Consider the following 17,368-nt stretch of genomic DNA (forward strand, 5'->3'; position numbering starts at 1 on the left):
GTAAATTACACTGTTATGACCAAATAAAATCTTTTGGAGAACATCGACGGGTGAAAGTTTTCCTTCTGTGGTGGTTGTGAATGTGATTTTCACAGATTGAGGGAGTACTAATGCAGCGACTGATGCACCAATAAACCACCACGGACACTGGAGTGATGTACTTTAAAGGACAATGCTGCTTGCATTTTTGTTTCTTTCAAATATGGTAAGTGGGTCAAACACGTCACCTCACCTGATGAAACCAGTCTTGGGTCTGTGGATGAGATGAATGCGATAAGCTGTGTAGTCCTTCCAGCCGATTTCTTTGGGGTCATGCCACAGTGTTTTCACCTGAAACAAAAACAGAGGTCACCATGAATGGGAATGTTCCGACTTTATATTAACATGTAAAAGAATATGGCTTAATGTTAGGAAATAACGATGTATTTTAAGCATAGATTGAAGAACATACTGGACAAAAAGTGCTGCTCTGGATGTTACCTATTTGACAGTGCATCACTCGACCTAACTCCTGGCTAACCCATAAAAGGGCAAAGCGTTAGCATGTGGGGAGACCGCTGCGACCTGGGTGGGACAGTTGAAGCCCAAACATGCCCCCATCTTGGACTTCCCAAGTAAGCTATGGCTAAGAAGCTAACTTTGGTTTATGTCTTTGATTAGCACATATTTTGACAAAACTTGACTGGCATATCAGCAGACCTAATGTCACCAAGTTACCGATATACAAATAATGAATGTTTATGAGTTCAGTGGTACAAATATTTCATGAGGTGAAAGATGGAACATTCCATCTTTCACCAAATTAAATATTCGTTCCATTGAAAGAATGTAAAAACATTCATTATTTGTTTTATATAATGGCTAAAATAGATCCTTGTCATTTGATATTTTATTTATTTATAAACAATAGAAAACAGATGTACATTTTGGTGTTCCACTGCTGCTTTGGCATCAACAGTCCAACACAAACTTTAAATAGGAGTCCAAAATTGTTCTCAGTCAACTTGCAAAAACAATTAGATCAAAAATAATTGTGATACTTCCAATTGTACTGTGTGTACTTCCTCAGTCCAGCAAAAAAATTGCATCAGAAATTTGTCCAGGTTTTCATCCTGTTATGATCTGGACTTTTGTATTATGTTTGCTCTGTTTAATCCTGCTTAGTTTAGTTTGATGGTTCTGTCTGTGTGTGATTTCTCTTGTTGGGTTTTTCCTGCTTGGGCTTTGTCTTTCCATATCTCTTTCGTCTGTGTCTGTCTTGGTGCTTGGTGGTGGGCCGTGCACACTGTCTGGGCCACATGCTGTTCTGGAGTTTTCCACGCACCTGTTTCCAATCTGTAGCTCATCACCAGGGTGTATATAAGCTTCACTGGTTGCACTAGTTCTCTGCCAGATCATTGTGTCTTGTTCCTATGTTTCCAGCTCTGATTTCTGTGTCCTAGTCCTGCTACCATGTTGTGTTTTGACCTCCTGCCTGTTTATACTGACCACGCCTTACGCCTGATGTTTTGGATTTGTTTGCTTATCTTGGACTGCCTTGCTGTGTACTGGACCCCACTGAATATTTCAGTAAACATTTTTACAAACCAGAGCTGTTTTGTTGAGTCCTGCAATTGTGTCCAGACGTCTCTGTCCGGCAAACCTGATACCAACAGCTCTTCATGCCTCCATACAGCTTATGGTGTAGTTGACTTGTGTGTGTGTGTGTGTGTGTTAGAAGAATTAGCACCGTCAAGTAGCTCGTTCAAATCGTCGTCCGTCAGTAAAACAAACTCTGCCATGTTTAGCTAAATGCCGCCCCCACTAGTGTGTGCATGGACGGGGTTCACAGCGTGCAATCGTGTCGTACAAAACATATGGAACTAAATTTTCAAGGTAAATGGAACCATATTTGCACACTAAATGCAATGCAACACAAATGGGATGAATAATCCATGGCATGTGACACGCAAAGCACCAATCAAATGACAAGGATCCACTCAGCCATTATATAATACCTGGTAACAATGCTAACAGAAATTAAATAAGACTAAAATTTTAATCAACAGAAATACTGGACTTCTTAGATGATCCATTGTTACCGGTACCCACACAGCAAACCATATTATCTCAGATATTTGTAATAAAATGTTTAGAAAGGACAAACATGACTCATAAGCAGCTAGCAGCCACTCCTTGCGGGGTTCTGGCCAGTGTTGGCAAAAAATAAATAAATCTCATCAGAAGTCACTCCTGGTAGACAGGTGTGGACTACATAGCTATAATTTTGTTTTAAATATTTACAAAATGACTGGTTTGTGTGGAATGAAAGTTACCAGATTTGTTGCTGTTAGCCAAATAAGATTTTTAGTAAAAAAGAAGAAATAACTGGTGCAGCACAGAAATAAGTGCAAAAAGTCTTTAATAAGGTGCTGAAAAAAAAATGTTCAAAGGGACTGACGTTTTGATGTGAGAGTCACATCTTCCTCAGGGTCCTCTCTCTTAGTAACTCAGAAAGGCCAAAATTTCACTAAATCTAGCACCAAAGTAGGGAAATTGGCAACACCAGTTCTGGAGACTAGAGTCCTCTCCCAGTGCACAGCTCTCACTCAAACCAGCCACGCTCATAATTATTCATAAATTTATGGCTTAAACTGAGTTATGTAAATGAAAAAGGGGGAAAAAATCATCCATCATACAGTTGCCATGAAGGTGGGAGCTATCTGGAGAAACCAAAATCATTTTGTATACAAGACTATAAATGTTTATGTTTACTAATGCCCTTAAGTTATGGGAAATGACTCACTTTTGAGGCCAGAGTCCTGTGGGCATTAGAGGAATTGCAGGTTTTTTTTTCACTTCTGTGGTAGCTTCATTTATAAGTACTGGAGACTGGGGCTTAATTTTACATCAGACATGTTGTGATGATATTGGTGAGAAGCAGCGATGGCCTTCATTGCCACCAGAGCTAGACTTTCGAAATGAATGAAACTGACAAACAAGCTCAATTTCAAGCTCCATGTAACGTCAACCACATGTGTTGATAGAAATAGAAAGTAAAGGAAGAAGTACCTGCCTTGGCTGCATCTATACAAAATCTTCTCGGTAGGGTTGTGTGGACGTCTGATTTGAGTTTGAGAAGATACTGTTAATCAGAAAAATATTGTTTTTGCACAGAAATGCGCTTTCTCTCTCTGTCTCTCTCTGACCCCATTCACGTTGACCCCATTACCTTGTGCGATCACTTCCCTTTTCATTAATCTGAAATCCTTTCTGTTTGGATGTGCAGCGATATCACCATGTTATTTGAGTTTTAAAATGTAATCACTCTGATACAATCAGAAAGTAAGTTTACATCACTGAATTCTGTATAGAAATGGTCTCTCACTCTCTCCCTGACAACAACATGTGCTCCTAAATCGTCCATTTAGTGTGCACTGCTTATGCAGAAGGTGGCAGTGTGCAGCAGGCGCAAGACAGGTCTGTGGGATATTACATAAGCAAAACAAAGTCGCTTTTTCAACTGATAGGTGCATCAAAGTTTAAAACATTTTAATGAGTTTGCCCTCATGTGGCCGTTTAATATAGCAATGCACAATATGACTGCATTGTTTTTGAATTCTTGTGTTAACAAGCGGGAGGGGATGGAGTCATTTATCGTTCCGTTCACCACATTTTATAGGACACATGCCTTTACTTTTAAAAAGCCTATGAATGCCACACATAATATATAGTAGAGGGACATGAAACGATCAACTGCAGTGAGGCCCAAGCACAAAAAACAAACAAACAAAAAAAAGGCATTCAGTGATGCTACTTAGAATATAGTCAAATATGTCTATGGGTGACACTTTAGTCTTTTTAAATGTGCATAACTGAGTCCACATGTCTGCAGTCATCTGGACCTCTAGGTTAACTAGGACCACAGTTCTTGTGACCAATCCAACATACCTGGAGGCAAATATTACAGTGATGGTCTATAATGGAGTTTATGAAAATATAAATAAAATTAATCTGCGGGTGATTCTTTAACTACGGGCACTATTGGCCTTGTAAATGTAATTTCCACCAATCCAATCCAATCCACTTTATTTATATAGCACATTTAAACAACAGAACAGTTTCCAAAGTGCTGCACATAAAAATGATTATACAACTATACAAAACAATAAACCCACTCAGATACTAATAAATAAATAAACATAAAAACAATAAAACAATAAATAAATAAAACACTAGGCCAAAGACAACAGAGGACCATACAACTCATGCAGAGCTAAAAGCCAGAGAATAAAAGTGGGTCTTCAGACGAGACTTAAAACACTCCATTGTGGGGGCTGTTCGAACGTGGAGAGGCAGAGCGTTCCAGAGTCTGGGCCCAGCCACAGAGAAGGCCCTGTCCCCCCTGGTCTTAAGTCTCGTCCTAGGCACCACAAGCTGGAGCTGGCCCTCAGACCTCAGAGCACGCACTGGGGAGTAAATTTGGAGGAGGTCTACAATATATTGTGGGGCCAGTCCATTTAAAACTTTAAAAACAAATAATAAAATTTTAAAATCAATTCTAAAATTAACAGGGAGCCAGTGCAAAGACGCAAGAATAGGTGTAATATGTTCATGTTTTTTGCTCCCAGTTAAGAGGCGTGCAGCAGCGTTCTGGACTAACTGCAATCTGTGAAGTGTATTGTGATTAATAATTAATCATACTGTGTTTGATGATGTATGTAATTTCCATCACACCATTGCCTTACAATATAAAGCGCCTTGGGGCAACTGTTTGTTGTGATTTGGCGCTATATACATGTGCTCTGATGTCACTGTTTATCTCCATAGAAACTACCCAAACAATCTTTCATACAAACTGTTTAGGGACATTACAGTGTTGTGGTGGAAATTACGGCAATAGTGTGGGACAACTACATTTTGTTTAAAAAAAAAATCACAACAGTTGTATGACACTGAATACCCCAATTATGTTTGATTATTTTACTGATATTTTATTCAGAGATATTTTAAAACATTAGAAAAAACTTTTCTTTACCATTCATTTTTATCATTGAAGATCAAAAGTCTGGGTGTGGGACAAGCACAAAACGGCAATATTTGCATATAATGATGCTGAAAAAAGGTGAAAAAGTCATCATAGACTACTAGAACAAATTTTTTAACACACTTTCATTGTAAAGATAACTATAAAAGTGTGAAATTTCCCCTTTTTTCTGTTTTTCATACAATATGATCAAAGGACATAATAAGTGCCCGTAGTCTAAGAATCACCCCTGCATGCCTTGAACTAGATCCCACATTCCAGACTATAAATTTATCAGGTGTGTGACACAAATTGGAAACCCGCTCGAAAATAAGAGATGATTCTTGCCTGGTGTCTGGTATTTCCGGTGTGCCACAGGGCGTTGCGGAGATACTCTCCTGGTCCTGTGGTAGAGTTGACCAGTTTAATGGAGAGTCCCGCAGTACCAAAAGCTTTGGTTGGCTTCTTCTCCCAGTAGGCCTGGGATACCTGTTCTCACAATGACAGGATTTAAAGGATAAGAAAGAATCAGTTTGAAGTGACACATGGCTGAAGGCTGTCACTATTCAGTAGGAGAGGGGGGAAACCTTAATGTGGCAATACGTGGTTTGAATTCATTATATTGTTCTCAAATATTGCCATAGAATTATGTTTATAAGTAATTAATAATGAGAATAGTTCCTTTTTTAACTCTAAGTACAATAACACCTGTAGATACCAACATATATCTATTAGACGTGCGCATCTCTCATTACAAAATGATCTGATACATATCTAGATACATAGACACAATGGAACCAATGAATGTGTAATGAGTCAGATTTATTTTTCATGATAAAATAGATTAGAAGTTAGAAGTGGTATTGCTTACTTTCCAACATGTTTCAGGTTTTTACTACTATACTGCCACACCTTGCTCACCTTTTGTTCACCACTGAGGGCGGTGCAGCATACAGTAGCAGAAATTGCAATATAGAAGCCCAGAAGATGAAGCCGACATCAGCATGTTAGCATAGCATACCATTGCTGTCCCAAATACACTCAACAAAAATATAAACGCAACACTTTTTTTTTTTTTGCTCCCATTTTGTATGAGATGAACTCAAAGATCTAAAACTTTTTCCACATACACAATATCACCATTTCCCTCAAATATTGTTCACAAACCAGTCTAAATCTGTGATAGTGAGCACTTCTCCTTTGCTGAGATAATCCATCCCACCTCACAGGTGTGCCATACCAAGATGCTGATTAGACACCATGATTAGTGCACAGGTGTGCCTTAGACTGCCCACAATAAAAGGCCACTCTGAAAGGTGCAGTTTTATCACACAGCACAATGCCACAGATGTCGCAAGATTTGAAGGAGCGTGCAATTGGCATGGTGACAGCAGGAATGTCAACCAGAGCTGTTGCTCGTGTATTGAATGTTCATTTCTCTACCATAAGCCGTCTCCAAAGGCGTTTCAGAGAATTTGGCAGTACATCCAACCAGCCTCACAACCACAGACCATGTGTAACCACACCAGCCCAGGACCTCCACATCCAGCATGTTCACTTCCAAGATCGCCTGAAACCAGCCACTCGGACAGCTGCTGAAACAATCGGTTTGCATAACCAAAGAATTTCTGCACAAACTGTCAGAAACCGTCTCAGGGAAGCTCATCTGCATGCTCGTCGTCCTCATCGGGGTCTCGACCTGACTCCAGTTCGTCATCATAACCGACTTGAGTGGGCAAATGCTCACATTCGCTGGCGTTTGGCACGTTGGAGAGGTGTTCTCTTCACGGATGAATCCCGGTTCACACTGTCCAGGGCAGATGGCAGACAGCGTGTGTGGCGTCGTGTGGGTGAGTAGTTTTCTGATGTCAATGTTGTGGATCGAGTGGCCCATGGTGGCAGTGGGGTTATGGTATGGGCAGGCGTCTGTTATGGACGAAGAACACAGGTGCATTTTATTGATGGCATTTTGAATGCACAGAGATACCGTGATGAGATCCTGAGGCCCATTGTTGTGCCATACATCCAAGAACATCACCTCATGTTGCAGCAGGATAATGCACGGCCCCATGTTGCAAGGATCTGTACACAATTCTTGGAAGCTGAAAATGTCCCAGTTCTTGCATGGCCGGCATACTCACCGGACATGTCACCCATTGAGCATGTTTGGGATGCTCTGGACCGGCGTATACGACAGCGTGTACCAGTTCCTGCCAATATCCAGCAACTTCGCACAAGCATTGAAGAGGAGTGGACCAACATTCCACAGGCCACAATTGACAACCTGATCAACTCTATGCGAAAGAGATGTGTTGCACTGCATGAGGCAAATGGTGGTCACACCAGATACTGACTTGTATCCCCCCCCCCCCCCAATAAAACAAAACTGCACCTTTCAGAGTGGCCTTTTATTGTGGACAGTCTAAGGCACACCTGTGCACTAATCATGGTGTCTAATCAGCATCTTAGTATGGCACACCTGTGAGGTGGGATGGATTATCTCAGCAAAGGAGAAGTGCTCACTATCACAGATTTAGACTGGTTTGTGAACAATATTTTAGGGAAATGGTGATATTGTGTATGTGGAAAAAGTTTTAGATCTTTGAGTTCATCTCATACAAAATGGGAGCAAAACCAAAAGTGTTGCGTTTATATTTTTGTTGAGTGTAGGTATGACACTATTGACACATTGAACAGTAAGTTGCAATGGGTACATTTATCTGTTATACTGCCTACTACGGGACATGTTTTTGTTTATACCTCACAGGCATAGATAAAATGTTCCTGTGACCAATCTCATGAGAACCTTGTGGCAACCTTTGAATTTTTATGAGTTTGAAGACATGGGAGTAGCAGAGAAACAAGCTTAAGTTAAAACTGAGGCATTAATTGGTTCATGGTGCATTTAGATCGATTCAGGGGTCCATGTATTGACATACTGGTTAATTGCTACACCCAGAGTATCTACCTTTACTGTCAATCTTCTAAGATCACAACGCTGTAACATTTCCTGCTGGTGTCAGGGAACTGTTGCCGATATTAATCAGATTTGATCTCGCTCATTAAAATGAAAGCCTCACCTGTTTCCACATGACAACATAGAAGCGCCGACTGGACTGGTAAGCGAACACGATGCCTGCATAGTCGTCATCTCGTTTGGTGTTGACATAAAATGTCACACTGAAGTCTACAGCGCTGAACTTGTCATATCCTGGCATAACGGGATATTTGACAGGATATAACAAGGCACATTGCAGGATTTTCTTTTTAATGCTTGGACAGTTCTAACTGGGTGTCTCACCTAAAGCGATACCAGGGTCTGAGTTGGCAGTCTGCAGCAGCTCCGTACCCTGGCTGCGGATCAACCAGAGTGGGTCCGACTGGGTGGTGCCCTTAGGGTCCAACAGAACCACCTGAAACTTCCTGAAGTCTGTGGAACTGATGTCCTGGTTCCGAGGGCAAGGGTCGAATGCATCAGGAACGGTGTCGTTGTCAAAGTCATCATAGCATGCGTCTCCACTCCCGTCACCTACGAGAGTGAGTTTAAGTATTTATTTAAGTGAGCAAAAAGGGCTTAAAGGTCACCAATCATCAGTTATACTGGACAATAAAGATTTTGCATCCTGAACACTTTTGGTTGTTTGATAAATTTTTGGCTTGCATATTTCAAAACCAACTACTGTGAAATTTTGAAGATATGAGCTATTTTTGTGATTTCTACCCCCATCACATTAAATCCACTTGTATATTTAAGTCCAGCAATGAAGTTGGGCAGAGGTTATGTTTTCATTCTTGTTTGTTTGTCTGTTTGTGAACAGCGTGGATCCCACAATTTTTCATATATTGTTATGACATTTTTACAGAGGATTTATATCCTGATCGGCAAAAACTGATTCAATTTTTAAGGTCATAGGTCAAAGTCAGGAAAAATCTTTGGAAATTTGGAAAAATCTCTATCTTTAACATTGAACCAATTTTCAAAAATTCATAACTCATAAAAAAGGTAGAATTTCTCGTATATGTGAGAGTGTTATGTAGGACAGTATCATTATCAACTGACAAAGTTTGATCCAGATCTGACCTCAATTACTTGTACAGATTTTGTGGCCATTTAAACTTAACATTGATGTATATTTTGCATTACATCTCAAACGTGCTGCAATCAATCTCATTTGTGACAATGCGGTGCAAACTGGCCACATCTTGTTGTGAAAGTGTAGGAACACGGACCCACAACAGGGGGCGCAATGAACGGACAATGGAGAAGGTAAATAACAAGGTTTACTATTGTGAAACGAGCACAATAAATACAACAATCACAATTTGGGGTCGAATCCGCTGGTGTCGTGTGGGCAGGCTCGAAGGTAGGAGACGTCCGTCTCAGTCGAACCGGAACCACCCAGATCTCCTCTGCCACCGAACCCTGGAAATACTGGAACCGCCAAGTCCCGAATTCCCAGGTGGCCACTGCCTCCGCTCGTCGGATCCGGTACTGCTGGCGGGAGAGAGCAACAACACACAGGTGTGGATGCGACCGCACCCAGTAACGGAGAGGGGAGAAGCCGCCTCCACCTCTTGTCAAAGTACAGCAGGAAGGTGAGTACTTATCCAAGCAATGAAGCTATCAGTAGTCAACAGTCCTGAAAAGGTTTAACAAGTTTAGCTGGTTGTTCAGAATATAAATGCAGAGAATATTACCTCAGTCTTAGGCGATATCTCGGTACTGAGGTGGAGACGCCGTCCTCCTGATATACCTCTGTGCTGAGTGGAACAGCTGTGTCTGGTGATGGGTGACAGCTGTCACCCAGGCTACTCCCATAAGGCGGCAGCGCCCTCTGGTGCCTGGAGCCCGCACTCCAGGCAGGGCGCCCTCTGGCGGTGGTGGGCCAGCAGTACCTCCTCTTCAGCGGCCCACACAACAGGACCCCCCCCCTCAACGGGCGCCTCCTGGCGCACGACCGGGCTTGTCCGGATGGCGACGGTAGAAGTCGGCCAGGAGGGCCGGGTCCAGGATGAAACCCTTCTTCACCCAGGAGCGCTCCTCGGGTCCGTACCCCTCCCAGTCCACCAGATACTGAAAACCCCGGCCCATCCGACGGACATCAAGGAGCCGGCGGACAGTCCAAGCCGGTGCTCCGTCGATGATCCGGGCAGGAGGCGGCGCCGGACCCGGGGTGCAGAGGGGTGAGGTGTGAAGGGGCTTGATCCGGGAAACATGAAAAACTGGATGGATCCGCAGTGAGGCCGGAAGCTGGAGCCTCACTGCGGCGGGGTTGATGACCTTGAGGATCTTATACGGTCCGATGTACCATTCTTGGAGTTTCGGTGAGTCAACCTGTAGAGGAATGTCCTTGGTGGACAACCAGACCTCCTGCCCAGGACGATACTTGGGGGCCGGGGCTCGCCGCCGGTCTGCATGTCTCTTCGCCCTCGTCCGGGCCTGCAACAAGGCAGAGCGGGCGGCACGCCACACCCGACGGCACTTCCGTAAGTGGGCCTGGACCGAGGGCACACCGACCTCTCCCTCAACCACCGGAAACAAGGGGGGCTGATACCCCAAGCACACCTCAAACGGGGAGAGGCCGGTGGCTGATGACACTTGGCTGTTGTGGGCGTACTCGATCCAGGCCAGGTGGGTACTCCAGGCCGTCGGGTGCGCGGCTGTCACACAGCGAAGTGTCTGCTCCAGTTCCTGATTCGCCCGCTCTGCCTGCCCGTTGGTCTGGGGGTGGTACCCAGACGAGAGGCTGACCGTGGCCCCCAGTTCCCGGCAGAAGCTCCTCCAGACGTGTGAGGTGAACTGGGGGCCGCGATCGGAGACGATGTCTGATGGTATGCCATGCAGACGGACGACGTGGTGGACCAGGAGGTCCGCTGTCTCCTGGGCCGTTGGGAGCTTCGGGAGGGCCACGAAGTGGGCCGCCTTGGAGAAACGGTCCACTATCGTGAAGACGACGGTGTTTCCCTGGGACGGCGGGAGACCCGTGACGAAGTCCAGACCGATGTGGGACCAGGGGCGATGAGGCACGGGCAGTGGCTGTAGCTGCCCTGAGGTCTTTCTGTGGTCGGCCTTGCCCCTGGCGCAGGTGGTACAGGCCTGGACGTAGTCCCGGACGTCGGCCTCCAGGGATGCCCACCAGAAGCGTTGCCGGACGACTGTCACGGTCCTTCGCACCCCTGGGTGACAGGAGAGCTTAGAACCGTGACAGAAGTCCAGGACTGCAGCCCTAGCCTCTGGTGGGACGTATAGTCTGTTCTTTGGTCCGTTTCCGGGGTCCGGGACACGGGTCAGGGCCTCCCGGACGGTCTTCTCCACGTCCCAGGTGAGGGCGGCCACGATAGCGGACTCCGGGATGATGGGATCCGGGGGATCCGACGGTTCCGTTTTGACTTCGTCTTCGTGCAACCAGGACAATGCATCCGACCTCTGATTCTTGGTCCCGGGACGGTAGGTAATCCGGAAGTCAAAACGGCCAAAGAACAGTGACCAGCGGGCTTGCCTGGGGTTCAGCCGCTTGGCGGTCCTGATATACTCCAGGTTCCGATGGTCAGTGAAAACCGTGAATGGCACGGCTGTTCCCTCCAACAGATGTCTCCACTCTTCGAGGGCCTCTTTCACAGCAAGGAGTTCCCGATTGCCGACGTCATAGTTCCGTTCAGCGGGGGTCAACCTGCGAGAAAAATAGGCACACGGGTGAAGGACCTTATCGGTCTTCCCGCTCTGGGAGAGCACCGCTCCTATCCCTGAGTCCGAGGCATCCACTTCAACCACTAACTGGCGGCTAGGATCAGGCTGCACCAGAACTGGTGCAGACGAGAAGCGCCGTTTCAACTCCTTGAACGCGGCTTCGCACCGATCCGACCAGGTGAAGGGGACTTTTGGTGAGGTCAGGGCTGTCAGGGGGCTAACTACCTGACTATAGCCCTTAATGAACCTCCTGTAGAAATTAGCAAAACCGAGGAACTGTTGCAGCTTCCTACGGCTTGTAGGTTGGGGCCAATCTCTCACCGCCGCAACCTTGGCCGGATCAGGGGCGACGGAGTTAGAGGAGATTATAAACCCCAGGAAGGACAAAGAAGTGCGGTGGAATTCACACTTCTCGCCCTTCACAAACAGGCGGTTCTCCAACAACCGCTGCAGAACCTGACGGACATGCCGGACATGAGTCTCAGGATCCGGGGAAAAGATGAGTATATCGTCCAGATACACGAAGACGAACCGGTGCAGGAAGTCCCGCAGGACATCGTTTACCAATGCTTGGAAGGTCGCGGGAGCATTAGTGAGACCGAACGGCATGACCAGGTACTCAAAATGGCCCAACGGGGTGTTAAATGCCGTCTTCCATTCGTCTCCCTTCCGGATCCGAACCAAATGATACGCATTCCTAAGATCAAGTTTGGTGAAGATATTGGCTCCATGCAAGGGGGTGAACACCGAATCCAACAGGGGCAACGGGTATCGATTGCGAACCGTGATTTCGTTCAACCCCCTATAATCAATGCATGGACGAAGCCCGCCATCCTTTTTACCCACAAAAAAGAAACCAGCACCCATCGGAGAGGTGGAATTCCGGATCAACCCGGCAGCTAATGAGTCCCGGATGTAGGTCTCCATTGATTCACGCTCCGGCCGTGAGAGGTTGTACAGCCTACTGGACGGAAACTCACTGCCTGGAACCAAATCAATGGCACAATCATACGGGCGGTGGGGAGGAAGCGTGAGAGCCAGATCCTTGCTGAACACGTCAGCGAGGTCATGGTACTCCGCCGGCACCGCCTTCAGATTGGGCGGGACTCGGACCTCCTCCTTAGCTTGGGAGCCGGGAGGAACCGAGGAACCTAGACACTCCCGATGGCAGGTTCGCTCCACTGAACCACTACCCCGGACGGCCAATCGATCCGGGGATTGTGCTTAAGCATCCATGGAAACCCCAAAACCACACGGGAGGTGGCCTGAGTCACAAAGAACTCGATCACCTCCCGGTGGTTACCTGACACCACCAGAGTTACTGGAGGTGTCTTATGTGTGATTGGTGGGAGTAGGGAGCCATCTAGCGCCCGAACCTGCACAGGCGAGGTAAGAGCCACCAGAGGGAGCCCTATCTCCCTGGCCCATCTACTGTCAAGCAGATTCCCCTCAGAGCCCGTGTCCACCAGTGCTGGGGCCTTCAGGGTTGAATCCTCAAACAGGATCGTGACTGGGAGTCGTGTAGCAATGTGGGTGTGTCCCACGTGAATATTTTGGCCCACCCCTGGCCCAGTCTCTAGGGGCGGGCGTTGGAGTTTAACCGCTCGGGGCAGTCGTTTGCGAGATGCTCACTCGAGCCACAAACATAACAAGCTCCGTGGGCCCGCCTCCTTTGTGCTCCAGGTGCCCTAAATGTTGCCCTGCTCGTGTCCATAGCTTCGTCAGCAGGGGGAGCCATAGGCACACGGAGCGCAGGAACAGAGGAGCGTGGGGAGGGCGGAGCTCGATCGGACCCGGAAGGGAGAGGGACGACGCGTGCCTGGCCACGCCCTTCGCCTCGTTCCCGACGGCGTTCTTCTAACCGGTTGTCGAGTCGTATGACTAGATCGATGAGCCCATCTAAATCCCGCGGTTCGTCCTTAGCCACCAGGTGCTCTTTTAGGACCAGTGACAGTCCGTTTACAAAGGCAGCGCGGAGGGCAGTGCTATTCCAGCCGGATCTCGCCGCCGCGATGCGGAAGGCGACTGCATAGGCAGCTGCGCTCCGACGCCCCTGTCTTATTGACAGTAGTGCGGTTGAAGCGGACTCTCCTCTGTTGGGATGGTCGAACACCGTTCTGAGCTCCCGTACAAACCCATCGTATGTATGAAGGAGCCGTGAGTTCTGCTCCCAGAGCGCTGTAGCCCAAGCGCGTGCCTCCCCGCGAAGCAGATTTATCACATAAGCTACTTTGCTAGCATCAGTCGCGTACATCACGGGACGCTGTGCGAAGACGAGCGAACACTGCATCAGAAAGTCCGCGCACGTCTCCACACAGCCTCCGTACGGCTCTGGAGGGCTTATGTATGCTTCTGGGGACGGAGGAAGGGACCGTTGAACGACCAGTGGAACGTCACTTTCGCGCGCAGGGTCCTCGGGAGGGAGAGCCGCAGCGGCGCCCGAAGGGGGGCGCCTCCACTTGTGCGGCGAGAGCCTCCACCCTGCGGTTTAGGAGAACGTGCTGCTGCATTAAATCGATCCGAGAGGTGAAAGCGGTGAGGATCCGCTGCAACTCACCGATTACCCCTCCCGAAGCCTCCGCCGCGCCTTGGTCTTCCATTGGCCGTTCAACAGCCGGTTGACGCCCCTCGGGGTCCATGACGCTGGCCGAGATATCCTGTTGTGAAAGTGTAGGAACACGGACCCACAACAGGGGGCGCAATGAACGGACAATGGAGAAGGTAAATAACAAGGTTTACTATTGTGAAACGAGCACAATAAATACAACAATCACAATTTGGGGTCGAATCCGCTGGTGTCGTGTGGGCAGGCTCGAAGGTAGGAGACGTCCGTCTCAGTCGAACCGGAACCACCCAGATCTCCTCTGCCACCGAACCCTGGAAATACTGGAACCGCCAAGTCCCGAATTCCCAGGTGGCCACTGCCTCCGCTCGTCGGATCCGGTACTGCTGGCGGGAGAGAGCAACAACACACAGGTGTGGATGCGACCGCACCCAGTAACGGAGAGGGGAGAAGCCGCCTCCACCTCTTGTCAAAGTACAGCAGGAAGGTGAGTACTTATCCAAGCAATGAAGCTATCAGTAGTCAACAGTCCTGAAAAGGATTAACAAGTTTAGCTGGTTGTTCAGAATATAAATGCAGAGAATATTACCTCAGTCTTAGGCGATATCTCGGTACTGAGGTGGAGACGCCGTCCTCCTGATATACCTCTGTGCTGAGTGGAACAGCTGTGTCTGGTGATGGGTGACAGCTGTCACCCAGGCTACTCCCATAAGGCGGCAGCGCCCTCTGGTGCCTGGAGCCCGCACTCCAGGCAGGGCGCCCTCTGGCGGTGGTGGGCCAGCAGTACCTCCTCTTCAGCGGCCCACACAACAACATCTGCTCTGTATTGCAGATTTATCGAGTATTTGATTTTAACATTGAAAAGCCCTTTTGATCTATATTTTTTTGTATTCTACCTTATGAAAAGCCACTTCTAACAGGACTTTGACCTTGAAATTTTTTTTTTAAGGTAAAAATTTATGGAATAAACTAGTGATGGCGGAGGCTTGCGCTGTACAAGCACAATGCTCTTATCTTTGACTTGTCATTTTTGTCAGTGGCATGTATTAAGTATACTACAGACACAAGCTGTCTACGGTAATCAGGCCAGATACTGTCAGGCAGGCTATTTAGTGCAGCGGATAAGATAATATTTAGAGGGGAATCCTGCAAATGGTGATAAAAGCATCAGATTCGACAGAAATACTCCTCAGACAATCCTCTTTTGAAAAAAAAATGATTGGCCACTTGAATTTTCAATCAAAGTCAAAATTAAAAGATGCTCCAATCATATTGAAAAATATTCCACATTATTTGCCTGATTATAAAGATTCCAAAAAGGTATAGTTTGGACTATCTGTGACTGAATTCTATGGAGTTACGGGATAAAAACAGCAAGAATGGTGACAAATGTGTTGTGTGGGCCGCCGAAGAGGAGGTACTGCTGGCTCACCACCACCGGATGGCGCCCTGCTTGGAGTGCGGGCTTCAAGCACAAGAGGGCGCCAGAACCACTGGGAGTGACAGCCGTCAATCATCCTCAACACCAGCTGTCACTCATCATCTCACCATCACCATAAAGGCCGGGTGGCGACTCCACCTCCTCGCCGAGAAATCTCCTACGATACAAGGTAATCTCTCTGCTGACTTATACGTCAAATAATAATCTGATCTGTTTTGCAGCTGTTTTTTCCTGGTGGTATTTCCTTGACTGGATTTTCGGAGCTGCACGTGTGTATGATTGGAGGTGGAGGCTCTCCCTCCACAAGAATCAATAATCAAGGTTGCTGGGTGTGAGGATTCACACTCACTACCTTCTGTTTTTTCTGCCAGCAGTACCAGGGCCGACAACGGAGGACAGAGACCACCTGGGGACTCGGGGCTTGGCGGCTTCGGTGTTCTTCAGGCCGTTGGTGGTAGAAGCGGTGTGGGTCCCGGCTCTTCGTTCATCTGAGGTCTCCTATCTTCGAGCCTGCCCGCAATCCTCTTGTGTGTGATTGGCAGTACCTTTGTTTATTTTACGTTGTGTTCTTGTGCAACATTAAATTGTTACTCCTTCCCTTATCCATTGTCCGTTCATTAGCGCCCCCTGTTGTGGGTCCGTGTTACGACACTTTCCCAACAAAATGTCAGTTTCATTTGTACAGGGGTCAAAAGTTAAAGTTGCTCCAATTTTGGTAAAAAAGTGATGCAAATTACTAGTTGAGTTAGCACAGTTTTAAAAAGGAATAGTTTGGACCATGCATCATCCTTACTTATCACATTAAGGGGTAACATTTGTCACATGTCATAGAATCCAATAGACGTAGACCTTGTTTGACCTTTACTTTGGAGACCAAGCATTCAACACTGTCAACACTATTCCATTTATTAATCCTATTAGCTCAACCAATAATCTGTAAAATATCGTAATTAAAGAAAATCAATAACTCACCCAAACCAATAATCTGGTTGTCATTTCAGGTGAGTTAACAATTAAAGTTAAATCATAATTGGAATCAAAGGACAGTATCCAGGATCAAAGACCTTCTATAATGAAGAAGTATGACGATCCAGTATGTCACAAACTGACCATCAGAATCCAGCTGGTCCCTGTTTGGTACCAGCCTGCAGTTGTCCCTGTCGTCGGGGAAGCCGTCATTATCATCGTCATGGTCACAGGCATCTCCCTTGCCGTCATTGTCGTGGTCGGCCTGGTTGCTATTGGCGATGTAGGGACAGTTGTCTAGAGAGTTTTGATGTCCGTCTTCATCAATGTCCTTGTTGTCATCACACATGTCCCCTACCAGATCATTGTCGGAGTCAAGCTTCAGACACACACACACACACACACACACACACACACACACACACACACACACACACACACACACACACACACACACACACACACACACACACACACACACACACACAATACATATTACATTATAATGCATATGTCTGACACTAGAAAACTAAACTGGACTGGAGAAACAGTCCAGTTTTGTTCTATTTTTCCAGATGTCTTCAGACTGTTTATAATACAGGTGCTGGACATCTTACCAAAACTATAAAGTGTGATCGTATTATTCCAGTTTTAGTCTCACTGCTTTTTGTGTCTGTGAGAGCGCACACTTATCTACACTTGTTT

At 46.7% G+C, this 17,368-nt stretch overlaps 1 protein-coding gene across 1 annotated transcript in view; it reads right to left on the reverse strand.

The window, feature by feature from the left end:
* Positions 1-17,368, reverse strand: part of LOC117531623 (thrombospondin-2-like) — a 73,844-nt gene that overhangs the window by 20,500 nt on the left and 35,976 nt on the right. Inside the window, exons 15-19 of the mRNA XM_034194774.1 lie at positions 16,808-17,042; positions 8,307-8,534; positions 8,086-8,216; positions 5,354-5,494; positions 233-330 (exon numbers count right to left, since the gene is read on the reverse strand). Of these exons, the coding sequence (XP_034050665.1) occupies positions 233-330; positions 5,354-5,494; positions 8,086-8,216; positions 8,307-8,534; positions 16,808-17,042 (833 nt within the window). The remainder of the gene's footprint in view (positions 1-232; positions 331-5,353; positions 5,495-8,085; positions 8,217-8,306; positions 8,535-16,807; positions 17,043-17,368) is intronic.

Source organism: Thalassophryne amazonica, chromosome 18 (genome assembly GCF_902500255.1).
Source record: "Thalassophryne amazonica chromosome 18, fThaAma1.1, whole genome shotgun sequence".
Lineage (NCBI taxonomy): Eukaryota > Metazoa > Chordata > Actinopteri > Batrachoidiformes > Batrachoididae > Thalassophryne > Thalassophryne amazonica.